This window comes from Bombus pascuorum, chromosome 2 (genome assembly GCF_905332965.1).
Source record: "Bombus pascuorum chromosome 2, iyBomPasc1.1, whole genome shotgun sequence".
NCBI lineage: Eukaryota > Metazoa > Arthropoda > Insecta > Hymenoptera > Apidae > Bombus > Bombus pascuorum.
The window spans coordinates 4438348-4456588 of record NC_083489.1 but is presented as its reverse complement, the minus strand read 5'-3'; the positions used below and the strand labels follow the sequence as shown (position 1 = coordinate 4456588).

Sequence of the window (18241 nt, the reverse complement as noted above, 5' to 3'; positions counted from 1 at the left end):
TAATAGGAATTAAGAGAAGAATGATTTTTGTTTCCCGAGTTAACGAATGGAGAGAGAAGATGAAATTTGTAGGAGTTGAGCATGGAATTTTTGAGATATTGCAAGAAATTTCATTTGTGAATTAGATTTCTGAGAACGTACAGTTGAAACAATTGTTCGTGATTTTATGCAATCATAATTGACAAGGTACGCTGCTGGATTAATGAGAAATTAGTATTAGTTAAAGTAATATGAATTGTAAAAATATATTACGTTGTCTATAGCTTATTCGTTTTCTTTAAAGTTAGTATGATTTTAAGAAGAAACGCAGAGATTAGTTACTTGTCAAATTTTCTTAAATTATAGTAACACGACGCCTTTTATTTCGTCGAAGTAAAATATGGAGATTAATTTATTAGTAAATATTTACAATAACGTGAAAAAGATTTGATTCATTAATTAATTTTAAAATTCGTCTAGATTTATCTTAGGTTCGTTCGTTTTACGTGTAAAGAAACCTGTCTCGGAATAGCCTTTATGTCAATAAAGTATGGTTTATAAAAGTGAGTTAATGTTACCGCCTGATTCTCGACATAAAAATTCATTCAACGATCATATACGATGGGTTTGAAACATTAACATTCTCATAACATCTTCTTAGTTGTACTTGAATAAGCCAATACACTATAAGAATAATAGAATACTAATTTTTCCATTTTTAAAATACATATTTGTACACCTGTCACGTCAGATAATTTGGAATTTACGAGAGTAATGTATCCTTAGAACGACAGCCACCATTAGCATCTCAACGAAATATTCAAGAATAATGAGCTTCAATTTACTATTTTTACGAGATTCGGATGTACCATATTATTTCATAGCTTATGCAAATGCAAGAAGAAATGACGGAATAATAGTCATCGTGATTGCCTTGATAAGATTCATAGCGTAGAGCTACCTTTCATTCTCGTGTGAAAATTCCACGATCAGATGCACCTGTGGTTCGCGACCCCTTCTTAATTGCATACGAATAGCCGGACTATTTACATTATTACATAGGTTTCCCGTTTTACAAGCGTTCTTTGCGATAGATCACTCCGCATAACGTTCTACCCGCTTTGAAACTGATACAACTTTCGATCATATTACGAAAAACGGTAAACGATAGATTCATATCTCTTTTCAATTTGAAAATTTCTCAGCTTCTTAAAAGATATTTAGATAACATCTTGCTTTCGAGCTAAGTGAAATCGACTTGCATAAAGTACAAGATTATTCTATCTTTTAGAAATTCCTGTCATTGGTATTACCAACTTACATTACTACAGATATTATCAATTTGCAATAAAGTTTATTTAAAGAGATGTAAATGGAAAGGAGGTTCATGGAAATAATCGAATTCGAAGACATCTTTTAGTAGACACCTTTTGTGAACATATCGCTTCTGTTATATCAAATATCTTGAAATACCATTAATATCGTTATGAGATTCAGCTATCATTAAATTGGTAAAGTTCGAAGTTAATCTGAAAACAAAAGTCACACGTATTTAAACAGTCGATTATCCAGTGTATTAATAAAACTCAATATTCACAGAGACCATCTTTGTCACGTATATGTCTAAGATGGCTATTTATGTCGTACACTAATTTTTTACTATATGTGCATATGTTTGCAATAAATATCTTGTAATCTCTATGTACATTTTCAGATTGGTTTTAAATTTAACTAACCTAATGATGACAGTTGCGTCTCGTCTCGTGCCTCGTGTTAATGAAATATCATGTTTTATACAACACCTACGATACGGATATAAAAGATTTCTATGATGAATGTTCAAATACTTTTGTGAGCCCATGTAGCTTCCAATTAAATAATCGGTATACCACAAAATCATATTCTTCGGAAGAAAAGAAAAGCAGCAACGCAATTTAAATATTTCCATCATATTGCAAGCTCTTCAATTAAATTTAACAATCTCAACGGAACCAATTTTCCGAGAACAAAAACAGTCTGCTCGCGCAAACACAAACCATTTAAAGAATGAACATCGCAATTCCTCCATCAACCAAAATCTAATTCTAGCGCGAAATACCTACGTGGACGAGTTGCATGGAACTGCAATAAAACATGCATAGCGGACCGGTAAATGGGGTCATCTGCCTCGCGATATTCACAGTGGCTGGCCCCTGCGCGTTTCCGTCGGCCAATTCAACGTCCATTCTTCTTCGACGTTTCCGTCGTAACGCAAAAAAGCGATGTAACAACAAAAAAAAAAAAAAAAGATGAAAAAAAGAGTAACTTCGGTAGTGGGAGGAAGCGAAAGAAACAGAAGGCAAGAGGAGGAGACGTCAGGTTCGTTAACCCACCGCGTACACGGGGCATCCTTGCAGAAATGCAATTCGCCAGCTGACGATGCGCTTAACTGCAACGAAATGATCGTGATGCAGGACGTACGAAGAAACACGAGAGAGAGAGAGAGAGAGAGAGAGAGAGAGAGAGAAGGGAACAGAGGCGAAAAAATAACAGGAACGAGAGAAAAGGAAATAAATAGCGGCGAAAGACGGTCAGGATAGAAATAGATATAGATTCTATCGGTATAGAAGCTATATAGATATAGATATAGAGAATAGGATGAAGGAAAGGGAGGAGCATCGATGCATTCGATTTTTAATTTCTAATTATTGCGTAATTACCCTGCACTCAGACCCTTCGGTCGTATCGTGTGTGCAGACCTTATGTCTCGATAGAAGCCCTTAGTTATGGGTTGCGATAATTGCCAATTTCCATCGGGTGTTCTTCTAGCTTCTATTAGCACTCGCGCGTGTGCTGTTCGCATCTAGTTCTCGTAACCTGTGCTCACAAAGCCGTGGATGCAGCGTCGAATTTTTATGGTTCTACCGGAAAGTTGTTTCAGAGTGGTTACCCGGGTCTAATCGATTACACGTGCTTTCATTTCGCTGCTACGAATGGAGGAATGTCAGTTTTATCGGCTCGAATGGGTATTCGCGTTGCTTGAAACAAATGTAGATGTAGCTTCATTCAGTCGTAGCGAGGCTGCGATCTTTTTCTGGCATTTTTGAATTATGTATAGAGAACACGGAGTGTTTCGATGTTATAATGTTTAATGTTAGACGATAAAGCTTGATTGCCGGCTAGTAAAAATGGAAAGGGGAAAAGAATTGTAAATTTATAGACGGAGGAAGGAAGAGAGATGAGCGTGGCGCCTTCAGAAATCACGTAGCCCCAAGAGTAATTAGAGATTCAGCACGGCGGCAATCGAATGATAAAATCTGCATATCTTAGTCACGACCGTAGATACACGTTCATCATAGACAACTTTTATTTGTGCGTCATTAAACTGGTAGCTCCTACTGTACGTAACTAATTGCGTATACCATATCCGAGAGACGAAATTAACCGCGGACGGTTAAAGACCGAATAATAAATCAAGTTGGCCAATTATTAAACCGAACATTTTCAGAGCGTGGAAAGTAAGCTTCAAGTATATTTCTGCGAGTTTAATTAAATAATTTATCATAGCCGCGCAACGCTATAGAAATTAAAAAGTCACGGGCTATAGAGAGCAAAAGTTACAATTTCTTATTTTCATTCTTGTTGCGATGTATTTAAATTACGTCGTGGAATACCAATTGTTTTTATCGGGTTCTACCATTAGCAATTTTGTTAGATTTTACTTTACGATGATTACAGTTTGGTTTGTGAAATTAATGTGTAAATATTATAAATTAGTATAGCATAAATTATATAATAAATTCAAATCGTTTTTTAAGGCTTTAATCTTATATCATAAATCATTCTTTAAGAAAATATATCAGGTTTCGAACCTTAATATCTCTATCGAACGTAATATTATATAAGAAATCTTCAAAAATCTTTCATTTTATAAATTCCTGTTCTGATTTCTAATAATTTTTCAATTATGTCATTACATCGAACATCGGTACAATCATTGAATATTACAATGAATAATCCCTATACCAACACATAATCGTACGAAAGATCCTGATTTAACTTTTTGTTAACATTGATACTTCAAAGAACAATACACTTCATCGCCATTCAATGAATCGAATGCTTCTTTATTTCTTAGAAAAAAAGATTAGTTTTATTCTCATTAATATAACGAAGAAAATATTTAACAATGTTTGGTACAAAGTAATTTTCAGCATATTTTTATTCGCATTACTTTATTGAAACGATTAGATACTCCCGTGATCAGTTAATTCATAGTGTCCGAAATGTATTAAAGCCTTAGTCTCTTATCTGGGAAGTTTGATTTAACTCTTCGTTAACTATTTTTGCGGAATGTACACTTGCACTAAATATCTCATAGCTCCAACGTACGTAAATATCATCAATCATGATAATCGAATCTCATAACATTGCTAATGAAACTTCAAAATATCCTATATAATACACATAATACACCGCTGGCCATAAGTATTAAGAGACCTACACGCTATATCCACTGGATAACCGAAACAGAATTTGCTTTTTATTTAGTACTTGATGCTATAAGGCATACATAATGTAAATAAAATAGCTAGGAATTTATGTACATTTATAACAAGATATCTAGAAATTTATAGTAATAAGATACTTAGCTTTATAACAAGCTATCTGGGAAATAAAAGCGATAAAAAGTATTCAATTTGTATTAAATATCAGTAGGTGTTCTAATATGTACTTATAGCCAGCAATGTAATATTCATAAAAGGTTTCTACACTACGTTCGAATATATTAGTAATCTACCTGAATTGCTATATACATATGTCCCTACACCGTGCCACAACATCCTCAATAATTTCTTCCAACTATTAACCAACCTCCTCTCCATTTACCCCCACATCGAACCCAATTAAACCAAGCTGAACCTCGATGTGAGCGTCGCTTAATCCGAGACGGGCGCAAATCATCGGAATCGCAGTCGGTGCAGGCAATATCCACTTTGTAATCCGTGCACAGGTCGGCCGTACTGTGCACGGATGCACGAGGAATCGCAGGTAGATGCACACCGGCAGCCCGGATTCCTAGGTGTGCGCATCTCCACGGTGCGCTCATGCTGCACATGCAACACGAGACTATCTGATTCCACGGCGGAAGTCCTGTTCTTGCTCAATAACCTAGGCGATCCGCGGAGAATAATAATTGTTCCAGAGGGGTCCTGGTCTCTCTCTCCCTCTTCCTCTATCTCTATCTCTATCTATCTAGCTATTTATCTTTCTCTCTGTGTGTAGAAATACAGCAGGTGGAAAATGCTGGTCGCGGCAACTCGTCTCTGGATTTGTGGCCATCGTCGTCGTCGCTCTTGTTGTTTGCCGGATACGAAATGAAATTCCTTGATATTTGCGCGCGATGGGGTTGCTGGCGGTTTAGCCGGGGAAAATTCAAATCGGTTTTGTTACGATGAACGCGGAATACGTGAAACGAATCCGACGATCCTTATCACGGACGCGGGAATTATCATAATTGTAATTGACGTCGAGTCGGTGAACGGCATTCGATTCTTTGTAGTTTAATCAGAGACTGAGGGGAACCACGCCAGGTCTTTTAATAATTTTGCTTTATTGACCAGAAACGGAGGAGGTTTAATGAATTGCTTGAGATGCTTGTATAAAGTGATATGAGCAGTACATTCCCCTAATATAAAATAAACTACATCGTATTTTAATTTCATCAAAATTCTTGTCGCCGATCGTCGAAGCTGATAAACTTAGTATGAAACGATTTAGTAATTAATATACAAGATAACATATATAGGCTGTAGACGAAGAAGTTGTTGATCAATTTTATGTTACAAAGTTGTCAGTAGATTTTGCAGATAAACCTGTGTTTTTTTATCTTCTCGAAAATTGTCAGGATATGACTCGTAATACTTAATTGCAACGTTATAAATAGTAAAATATTATATGCTTTAGTAATTGTACCTTTGGCTTTCTCAATTTATCAGGTATTTTTAAGAGATTCACACCCTTGGACAGATAATCTTCGCTTCCGATTATATCATATAAAAATTCACCTGTTTAATCGGAATGTGACATTAATATCAGAAACTCAAAAAAGATCAACTTGTCATGTCTTCCTTCTGTAATCTTCGTATGTAGAGAATCTTATAATCCATTACAAGATCTGTAATTAAGCTTCCAAAAAAAAAAAGACAAAAACCATTCGGTTTTATCTTCGATAGCACATCTCTTTCGTGGAACTTGAACTAAACGTAGATTCTCATGTTCGATGTAATGATTCTCGTGATTCATTTAATCGGAAAAATGACAGATAGTCATAACGCCTTTGGACGGCTCATAATTTTTGGAAACCGATTCGTAACAGCTCCAGATGGATGGCCGATAATCGAAATGGGATAATAAATATCTTTCAAATTAGCCGATCGGTCGCAGGTGTATTACAGGTGCAATACCTGTCGCCAGGAATGACCGTGCATATGGGGCAGGTGATCTTCTCGAAGAAAAGTTCCCTCAGTGATCTAGAATCGATCTTGATGAGTTCTTCACGGGCTAATGCATCGATAACGAGCACCGACGCCTTAAATTTCGTTGTAGTCGTCGTTTCGACTTCGATTATCCAATCGTCATTTCCTTCTTCCTCTTTAACACCCTTTGAATCCGTAAGGATTCTCACGATTAGCTACGCACGAGTTGTCATATTTTACTAAAATATTATGTTACGTTGTTCCAAAATAATCTAGATAAAAATATAGGGGAGGATTGACCCTTTTTGGTAATTGAAATTTCAAATTCAAAATTTCTGTTATGTGCTTGATGGGTCACCTGCTGTTGTGAAATACGATTGTTATAATTTTCTAGATTGTGTTAGCGAAATGTGTTCTGTATACTTAACTTGAAGAATGTAAAAGAAGAATACGATAAGTAATATCTCTTATTTTTGGTAGGAAAGCAATTTTAAAATTCAATATGTAGTTGTACGCATTTCCAAAATTTTCTTTTTATTTATTTTTGAAGGAGAAAAGGTATTGCTCCACCTTCTTTGTAATTTTAGAAATATTACTTGGCATAGTATTAAAATATTGAAGCCAGTTGCAACTTTGCTTTTTGCAAAACTTCATCAACTTAAAAGCTATTTTTAAGAGGTTCGCTTATACATATGTACATGTATGTGGATCTAATGGGTTGCTTTTATTTCTTCTTTCTAAAAAGAATTTCTATAAAATACTTCCATTTCTACTTGTATTATTAGAAACACATATATTACTAGCAGTCTGCGTATCTTCATACATTCAAGAGAAATTTAAAAATGCAAAATTGTACATAATGCACGGAATAAAACATCCTATACACGTAAAACATTCAAAATATAGTATTCGTTACAGTCTTCAGCAAGTGAAACAGATCTCTGCAAAAAGATTCCATTGCTTTAACTATGTTCACGAAAACGTGAATTACCATAAACACATCCATACTACTCTGCACTTTCGATAACTCTTATACTCGATTCTTCGGATTTCAACCGCGTTATTAGTACGTTGCACTTTGTGAAGCGAAGTGGAATTCACAAAACGTCGAAACAAAGAATCAGGAATATGTCATTTAATCATCGTGAAAGTATAAAATCTAAAATTCTTCCAATTCATAACGATCTTTTCTCCAAACACCCTTCCTAGTTTCACACACAACTTTCACTCTCGTTTTAAAGTTCCACCGTTGAATATTCGAAATTCTGCAACTTTCTCCAGCGTGCATTTAAAACCTGTCTCTAATCGCAACAAGGTAGAGATTCCGAGAAAAAGTTCGTAGTGGAAGACGGAAGTGAAACGGGACGAAACAGAGGCGGCGACGGACGGCGCTAATTATCGATCATTATGCGCGCTGTGGGCGGGTAATTGGGATTTATGTTCTCCACGATAATCCACGAGTAATATGGAAGAGAGGGTGAAGGAGTAAAGGCGAACGAGGGCGGCGAAAGTCCGACTTAATGTACCATAGGTTTCGTTTAATTGTTATTTACGTGAAACGATCACGCTATTCTCGGGATCGAAAGGTGGCAGGAGTGCAGAACAAGTGGAACAGATAGAGATAGACAGGTAGGCACATTGTTGAGAGAAAAAGAGAAAGAGAGAGAAAGGGAAACTGGCTGATTTACTGAACTAATTCGCGACAATTATCAGGTGGAAGAAATAGTAGCCCGAATCACGCGGATCTGTAAATCTTTCGAATGCCACTCGCGACTCGTGTAATTCGACTGTGTGTGCACGCACACAAAGAAGATTTCGTTGATACCGCAGAAAATAACGAACGAGGATTTTTATTTTTTATGACAGGATTACTTACGAGAAGAAATTATTTTGATGCGTGTGGTAGATAGTGAGTTGGATATTTCTACATTTACTTTAGCCTTTTAACTATTTCCGCGTTTCTTAGGTCTTGCGCGCGGCAATGGTTGCAATTTATTATAATAAGAGGAGAGGATGTAGTTGTTGTGTTGTTGGTGCGAGGCAAGATGATAAATGGAGAAATGGAAAGACGTGATTTTGACGATTTTTTAGGTTATGAATGTGTTTAGCGATATTTAAAGATTGTTACGTGAGCGTGGAAGATCACGTACAAAAGAATATAAATGGAAAGAGACTCTTATGTATTTATTACTCGACATACTGCGATGTAAGCACAATGCAATATGTCAGCAGGAGATCTTTAAATAATTTTTCATTAGAAACTTACGTAAAAGCCAGGGTACTGTCGAATACATAATAAATTATTTAATATTTCTAATATTTTTGGGATACACTTTGATAAAAAAAAGATACATTTTAAGGATTGATTTCAAATTGATATTTAAGAATACATATACGTAGATTTGTTATAAAGATTTATCAAGCCTAGTGTGAAGCCTTTTCCTATTATATTTGCAATACAAATTATCAATTTACATTATCAACACAAGATTTAGAATCAATATAGATCATAAGAGATAAGCTATAAAAACTCCTGCAAAAATATCAATTTATCATATATATATGTATTGTCGGTTATATCATATATAATACCGATAATGTCAATAGACGTCGAACAGCATTAAGTTTCAATATTTTTCTAATATCAAAGTTAATACATAGTATTTACAAAATAAATTAAATTAAAGGAGAGGCCACAAAATTTTTTCTGTCGAATCTAAAGCAAAGAATAAGCCATATTCTCTTGTTTAAAAACCATTTACCTTTAAAAACCTCTTAGCATAAAGAATTTTTAGACGTGTTTGGTAACAATTTTCAATGTGTAAAACACGTCGTGGAAAACAAACCTAACTTTTACATAATTATCTTTATTGCTTCTTAAATTATTACATGTTTGTAGAAATGGAAAGGCAGCCACTTCATTATCTGTATTCTGAAGAAAATTCAAGGGTACAGCACACGAGTTGCCCCACCATACCAAAAAGTATTTTATAGCAATCGTCGTCTCATCAAATTACAAAACAGCAAACAGATAAAAGAACGAACGTCTGATACAATGATTTTGCATCGTTTATACGGAGCGTCTGTACCTTACGCTTTTTTCCGGTTGCCGTGTCGCCGTCAGACGAAATGCCGGAAGTTTCGATACCGGCTATTCGCCGGTGTAAAAGCCACGACAACACCGAGCAATCCAGCGGGCAATAAAATCGGCGACAAGCAGTGAATTCGTGACACGACGACCATAAAGGGATTTATGCGCACGTTCGAAAAGTACGGGCGACGAGGTCGTCGACTACACGGCCACGACCACGGACAAGAAGAAGATACGATAGCAAACGATAATGATAGCTAGTCTCCTGTTACTCTTGCCCTCGAGTTTCATCATAGAATCTTGCAAAAGTCTCTACAAGCATAAATTTTGTCATAAATAAGCATTGCACTTTGTGAATGTGTCCCGTTTATAATCTAGAAAAATCCTCAAAATCACGTCTTTTCATTTCTCCATTCGTTACGCAAGTAGATACAGACGATAATTACGAACCTGATAATGGTTGAGCCAACTAAGCCAACCGATCACGATATTTGCGATGTAGAAGGAATATTAAACGTTTCTCGAGAATATTTATGAATTGAAATTATCTCGACTAGAAGTTGCTTGTTCCGTTTAAACGATTAACAGGAGTACAAGTCGAGTGTGGCTACATGGCGAAATACGGTATGACGTTTTATGGCTTCTAGGAGCCTGACTGAGGAATATTGTTCCCGGGAAGTGGACCTGGATGTGGTTCGTGGTTGGGAGAATGTAGAGAGAGTTGGAGATTTTTGTGTTAGAGTGTGGAAGGAATTATGATGCAGGTTATGACGAAGTTGGTGTGCCTTTGGTATATTTCGATGCTTCGAGTATAGAACGATCGATGAAAAATGTAGTTATGAATGAATTTTTATCGTTCGAAGAATGAAAGGAAATTTTAATTGATGTTTTGGAGACATCGATAAGCTCAGATTCCTACGAGATACTTTATTTAAGGCATTATTCGTAAAACCAAACATATTTCTCTCCTTCTTTATCATCAGTATCAAAATTCTAAGAAACTTTTAACAAAGATTATGTAGAAAAAAAAATCAATTCCCATTCTTCTTTATACGCAACAACAATAACAACAACGATCTTTATAATTTAAATCGAACATAAATTAAGAATTTACAAACTTACTGACTAACGATAAATACAGACTAATAACACTTTGGCAATTCACTTAGTATCGTTATTACATTTGTAACGTGAAACAATAGATTATCAGATGTTTTCAAATGTTTCAAAGAAATTCGAATATTTGAAATAAAAAGATTCGATCAAATTCAACTGCGAACCTAACCAGCCCCTATATTCTCCATATTGGAAGCACAAGCAACAGTAATAGAGGAAACAAACGCGAGAAAAGCACTGACATATCGCGTGTTATCGAGAGACAGAGGAACGGCATCCTTTCGAAAATGAAAGAATTCCGATGGCTTTTTTCCTGCTTTTGTTCCACGCATCGATTCCGTCGAGCATTCGTATCCCGACAACTATTTTACAAAACCACCATTGAAACAGTGCTGTGTGGATCTACGCTGTCTGTGTGGATGTGTACGTGTTTAAGATCCGGTATCGAGAGGGATGACGAGAGAGCGAAGAGAGAAAGGAAAAGGGACTGATGCGCTGGAAGGATCAGAAAGCCAAAGATCCCGAAGACAGGCACAAAGGGCAGACACGGCAAAGAAATTGCATCGCACGCTAAATCTCGGACGTCAATGCAACCGCCTAATCAATCTTCAATCGACACGATTGATTCTCTCCCCTTTCAACCGGCGACTACTTGATCTCGACGCCTCTCTTCGTCGACGACCTCTACCATCTCGACGTCCCCCGGAAGCTGCACCTCTCTGCTCTTAATGCACGCTCGTGTAATGCTCGTCGATAATGACAGGAAGGAGCGTGAGTGGCAAAAAATATGCAGATAAAGTCTTTACAGTGAAGACTTGTTTGATAGATTTTTATAAACTTTTAAATTCTTAATAGAATTCTGGTTTGACATGCAGATAAATATAGAGCATTTCACAGAACTGGTTTAGTGATATCTTTAGGAATGGTTACGCGTACAAAAGAATCTTATGGAACAATATATGGATAAAGAGTACTTTTAGATGTGAAGATGTGCCTGATGAATTTTGTTTGGCTTGCAAATGATGGATGTAATTGTAGTTTGACATACAGACAAATATAAAGTATTTCGCAGTACTCGTCTAGCGATAGTTAAATTTAAAATTGTTATACGTATAAAAGAATATTGTAAGGCGATATCAAATATTGTTGAGAGGAATAACGCAGTGGAAGTGTTCCTCTAAACCTTCTAACGAATTTGATTTAGATTTTTATAACAACTTTGCAACAACTACTTTCTTGTACGAGTATTATAGTGTGTAGTACAAATAAAATTTATTCGCGATAAGATAAGGACTTTCGATTTGCATTTTTAATGGGCAACAAATATTCAACAAATCTATCGACATATCACCGTAATGAATAGAAAGTTGAAATTCGAGAAAGGATTAGATATACGGAAAGAAATATGATGAAAAATTATACCCCTCAAAGGTTACAACGCGAGAAAAGGATTTTGATAATAATTCATTGAAAAAGAATTTTTTGTCAAGCGGTATCGACTTCTAATGACCTTTAAGAAGCCTTATGCAACTTCTTTGTTACGAATTGAATTATGTTTTTTAAATTGTTTCATACCTATACGTATATTTTATATCGTTAGTTCTTCTCGTTTAAAATCCATCTTGCACTTAATATAACAATGTGTAAGTATATTCAAAATAGCCATATCTCTCTTTCATTAATCCTTGAAAGCATCTTTTCGATCCATCCAGCAAAGTACAAAATCTTTAACATTTAATTCTGCCTTGTCCAATAAAGTCGTTCGTGGTAGTAGATTGAAATTTCACGCGATTCAGTCTCTCGAGCCTATCGATATATTCTACACATATTCAAATGCAAAAAAAAAAAAAAAAAAAATCGAAGAAATTCTTTTCTCTTTTCAATAAGTCACAGGACACGGTAGCAATTCCTGGGCGATTTGACGTGAAATGGTTCGCGCCTGTTCGTCGTCGATCAGCAATTGAGCAAACAGCGAGTGTTAATAAAACGCGTCGAACGCAGCCAATCCGATTACGGGCTTGAAATGTTCACGTATCGAGGCATTCGTCGCCCGGCTCGAAACTCATTTTAATCCCGTTACCGGCCGCGTGATTTACGAGCTCTCCATGTAAATTGCCTCATTCTCGAATGTCTAATAAAACGTAGAAAAATCGTGCAAACTCACCGCGCCGATTTCTCGCCCTCGTAACCCTGCAGGCTCCTGTGTTCATCCAAATAGTCGAAGAGGTTTTCCAACTCGGTGAGCTGTTCGTTCCTCGCAGCGGTCGTCTCCTTCAGGATCTGCAAGAGAAAGGGGGAACCGGTCGTCAGGACACGTGGTTACGATTCATGGTTAACCGGTTAATTCGATGTAAAAAGGATTGATAGGCGCCACGAGTTATTGTCTCGAACGGTGACTGGCTGAATGTCTATTCGTGAAAATTTTTAAGAAATTGAATATCTTGTTCCGAATAGAGAGGCAAGAAGGCGTGGAAGCGAAAGGAATCGTTAAAAGAAAATATAAATATAGTATGTAATTGTACTGTTGGGATGTTTATTGTGACCTTTTACTATAACCTATCACCTTTATATTCTTCGTGAATATCGTTATTTTGTAATAATTTCCTATAGTTTCGAGCTTTGGATATCGATATCGATTAACATTTTTCTATTGGAAGTATCAAGGAAATTATTTAAATTCTTCTTGACTTTCAAAATTAAAACTATAGTATAAATATCTTTTAGTATCTCTTTCACGTGTAATAATAAAGGAACATATCTCGATGAATTTTTACCGATTAATTTAATGCTTAACTGATACAATATTTCTTTACTAGATACAATAATTTCTTTACTTATGGCTCTCCCAATTTTCAACCTACTCGTTCCATTTCTATTACAATTATACTATATAATATATGAATCTGGAAGAACCAACACTGATTTGATTTTATTAACATCTAATTTCATGGTCGCCGAGATTTTTAGTTAAAAGATGATCCAGTTAATGGGCTGAAAACTTCTTGATGAAAATCAATCTCAGACAGCCAAGCTAGTTATTAGGACTATCATCCTTGTTTAAACATACGGATATTCAAATTGCAGATTCATCTACATCTCGTTCTACCATTTCAAGTATCTTCACGTTTCATTTCCATCACTGTCTCCTCTCTTGCGATTTCTGCACAAATTGTACGTAAAACGCAGAAAGTAACGGATAGCTTCCTATAAGAGTTCGCGTAAAGACAGCATAAATTTGCAGCGCGTCGCGACGATGGCATACGTTATACACATATGCCATGCATAAAAATGGTATCCATGATACGCCGACGTGATTTACATAAATATAGTACTTCTGCCTTCCATTACGTCACTACGACGACATAAGGAATCTCTCTTTTCCGACGAGTTCTCCGGAAGCCACAAGTGCGTGGAACAGAAAAAAATCGACGTCAGAACTGTATCGTCAACGATAGGAATAAATTCAAGGATTCACGCGTAACGCATCGATGAAGCGTGTCCTTCGATCTCCATATTTTTCTACATTTTTCTCATCGATCAATGTGATCTTTTTCTTTTTTTGTCATCTCCAGTTCGATTTACCTCGCCGAGTAATTATACAATATATCGACGTTATTACGCGTTTGATAAGTTACGTGATATTTAATACTTGACTTTGATAAATTAGCGAATTTTATCTCCTTTTGATTGCGATGAATTATTAATTTTGTTTTTCATTCTTATCTTTTCAGAAAACGGTGTGTACGTGTAATAGGTATCGTTCTGGAAAATCACACGAGAAATGACGAGGAGAATAAGAAATAAACGTTTTCTGCATTGGGGAGATCTTTTTAAATAGAACCTGTATTGTTGACGTTATCTTTTAAAATCGATGGATGAAAAGTTGCCTCAGATGACAATATGTAATGAATTAGCCTGCATGTTCTCTATCTTCCTTTCTATCTAATCTACATAAAATAGACGTTACAATCTGACATGTGCTAATGCACACTTCGTCGATCGTGTGAAAGAGACCAATGCTATTTCCTTGACCCTTACATTCTAGAACATGAATTTCTTCTCTCTAACGAGAGGTGTATTATAATATACTAAATCTGGCCTTAAATTCCAAACTAAATGAACTTCGGAAGAAACTCTTATTGAGAGCGATCATAATCAAATATTACAAACATTTTCCTTCGTAAAAGATTCAACGAGCTATAACAAAATTTTTATAGTAAGCTTATCTCAAATCATAGTCAATGGTACCGACGTTTGTACAGTTGATACCAACGAGTTTAAAATTCATTAAAAAAAAGAAAATATCTTATTAACTATTTAAGGTGGAAAAAATATACAACATTGCTAATTGAGTTTAATGGTACAACACGATAAATTAAGGACAATTTTTCTGTTTTCTCAAATATTATTCAAACTTCAGAGAAATATTTCATTTGCACGTGAGTGTGTTTATTCTGAATCTGATACGTGTTTATTTATTTCTTCCTCAATCAAAATTACCCAGCGCCGCAATAATTGAAACACAACATCATACGAGACTCTCACAAATCAAACTGACTAACTTTTTATTAACCTCTTAATTTCGTTATATACGTACACAATTAACATTCGATTCTCTAGAAACAGACGATATACTTCCTTAAGATGACATAAATAATGGTGAATTCCAAGGTGAATTTAACTAACGATCATCTTTTTCATACTTTTCAATTCGACAATTTATCCATTGAGAACGTGGCCTGCGAACGTGTGAACGCTGCCTATGAACAGCCTGACAACGTGCGAACGTTGTCTGCGAACGTGGCCAGCGAATTTTGATTTTTGTCCCAAATCCTCAATGAAATGCCGCACTGTGGAACGCTTGGCAAAACGAAAGAAGCAGAGCAAAGAGAGATAGAAACGGTAGCGATGGTACGGGGTTCGCGACAAAGCGGGGCATGGGGTAGGAAAAAAATATCGAAGGTAGCGTCCCTCGAAAATAAAATCGGTTTTCCGATAACTGGTTATTTGCTCGCACAAGTGGCTCGCTGACTGGGCGAGCACATCGGAAGCGGTTTTCGCGTGTAATATTATCGAGTTATCGGCGGCAGAGGGGGGCATTGATCGGCTGCCGGAGGGACAGGGAGGAGAGGAAAGAGACGGGTGGAGGAGACAGCCAGAGAGGGTGGAGGAGGTGGAGTAGGTGGATGCGGAGGAATAGGGTGGGTGGAGAGGGCTAGGCGAGCGTGCACTGCACGAGCACAATATATCCGCGTGATTACAATATGTCGGGGCTCGAGAGACCAATATCAACCTGAAGTCGGCTCAGCCAATGCTAATAATCCCTATTGTTGGTGCCTCCACTCGACTGCCTCTCGCGATCGGATACATCTTGTTTCGAAATTTCGAATTGCCTCGTCGTTGCGTCCACCTACCGATCTTCTCTATCTTCCCGCGAGCGTCCTCCACTCTGTATCGTGGAATTTTTTTCCACGCAACGTTTCGCATCGAGGATCGCTGCTGAAATTGTTTGACGTGGGCTTGACATAGTTGTTTTGTGGAGTATTAAATAGTTTCCTTTTGAAAAATGGGTGTCGTTGGAAGGAAGTTTGAAGGTTTGAAGTTTTCAGATTGGATTTTGTCAAGTCGATAGTCACATTGTGGATCTTCTAAAGTATTAAACGTGGCATTCCCATTCGAAAGAGTTTAATAATTAAATACACATCAAGAATACCAGTCGAGTGTACATTAAGTATACCAAGTTTGATTTTAAATAAATGACGAAGGATAAAATATTTATGTATTTACGTATTATCGTACATCAATATTTCTCAACTACGTTAAAATAAAACAATAGAACAAGCTTACAAATCAAAAAATTATTCCTTTCTACAGAACGATTTTATCAGAAAATTATGACAAAGTATTTCATAAGAAAGATGAAAATTAATTCTTCCCATAAATACGTTGTACATTTGATCTCAGGTGTCAAGTAACCACTTGAACTTTGATAAAATGTGTAATAATGTAACGGTTGGAATTAATATCAACAGTTAGTGTAGCAATCGAGCAGCAAATTGCAGCGATTTTCTTATAATCAGACAAGCGATCGTTGGACAGAGATTGCATTAATTGAGCAATCCGTTTGTTACATTGCAATGCGTGCCGTTAAAAGACGGGCCATAATGGTGGTCAGGTATAAACGACGAAAGAAAAGAGACTTGTCCTCGACGTTTATCCCTGGCGTCGGCAAGCCAGGCCTCCTTTCACACGTCCCACACGAAAGACGACGAAGCTCGATCTCTTTCAAAACAATTACGCATTCTTCAACGCCAGTTCTCCCACGTCGACATTATCGTCTTGCTGCAATGTTCTCTCCGGGCTTGCCTACACTATTTTCAGAAAAGACCACGGAAGGCTCGACGTTTACTGCTCATCATTCTTACCGAATTGTTTGTCAAGAAACAGATCTCTTTGTTGTTAAATTACTTTAATTCATTGACCTTTTAGAATCTTTATTCGAAGTAATTTTATTGTTATGAGGTCTCCATAAATACACTTTAAGTACTTTTGTAGTAATAGTAATTTCTATTAATAACAATTTTTTTTGTCTATTTCAGATTTTGAAAGGAAAACGTAGAACTCTTCGTGCAGATGTTACAGCAATGTAAGTATAAGCTTGATTCAATGTGTAATATTATCATAAAATCTTTTATAAAAATATTATTAGAAACAAGTATTAAATATTAAAATATTGTTGTTATTAACATAATTAAATACTATTATACAATGTACAACAATAGCTGCATGGAAGATGTGAACACGAAGTTTTATGTTTAGATCACAAATTCTCATTTTTTAATAAATAGAAAGACGTATATTGTTTTAACAAAATTTCTAGCAGACCATCCTCAATGTCCTCAAACTTAAGAAATTTATTAACAAAAGAAGAATACGATTGAAAATGATCGGAGGTTTAATTATTAATTGAATCATAAAAGGAATATAAGGAGAATTCTATTTCATACGAAGATTAATAATACTATTTTCCACATAGTCTGTATCTTATCAAGAAGTGATAATTACAATACAATCAATTTCACCAACGCACTGGCACAAAACGCAAATATAATTCATACAAAATTCCAGCGAAGTAGTCATCTACCGTCATATTTCACGTGATTTAATTACAATTTTAAGAACCGAACATTAATCTCCATAACAACTAAACAGAAATTTCGAAGATACCAACCTTCACCGGTCGAAATGATCGCAATCGAATATTTCTCGTTTAATTCGCCCAGCTAACCATACCAAAGACGATACCTGACGCGTCCGTCTACCATGTGCATATATGTAACTACATCGTCCCATTTTCAGTCTACAAATTGAGCTCGTTAATCTCTTTCGAGAGTCGCGATGTGATTTTTTATGGATGTTCTCCGGTTGTAATCGCGGGTTCATATTTAATTCCAGCTGCGTGAAGGCCAGTGTTTCGCGATACAAAGACCTACTATCGAGTAACGTTCGGTGATCAAATAAAAGGGGTAGCAATTTCCGGCGCGCGTAACGAGCAATTGAAAAGCTGCAGTACGAGGGTTTAATTAATAACGATTAA

The 18241-nt window shown here is 36.2% G+C and overlaps 1 protein-coding gene across 1 annotated transcript in view; it reads right to left on the bottom strand.

Moving 5' to 3' along the window:
• LOC132916353 (UPF0489 protein C5orf22 homolog) overlaps positions 1 to 18241 on the bottom strand; it is a 424949-nt gene that overhangs the window by 143495 nt on the left and 263213 nt on the right. The window contains exon 3 of the mRNA XM_060976269.1: positions 12809 to 12924. Within this exon, the coding sequence (XP_060832252.1) occupies positions 12809 to 12924 (116 nt within the window). The remainder of the gene's footprint in view (positions 1 to 12808; positions 12925 to 18241) is intronic.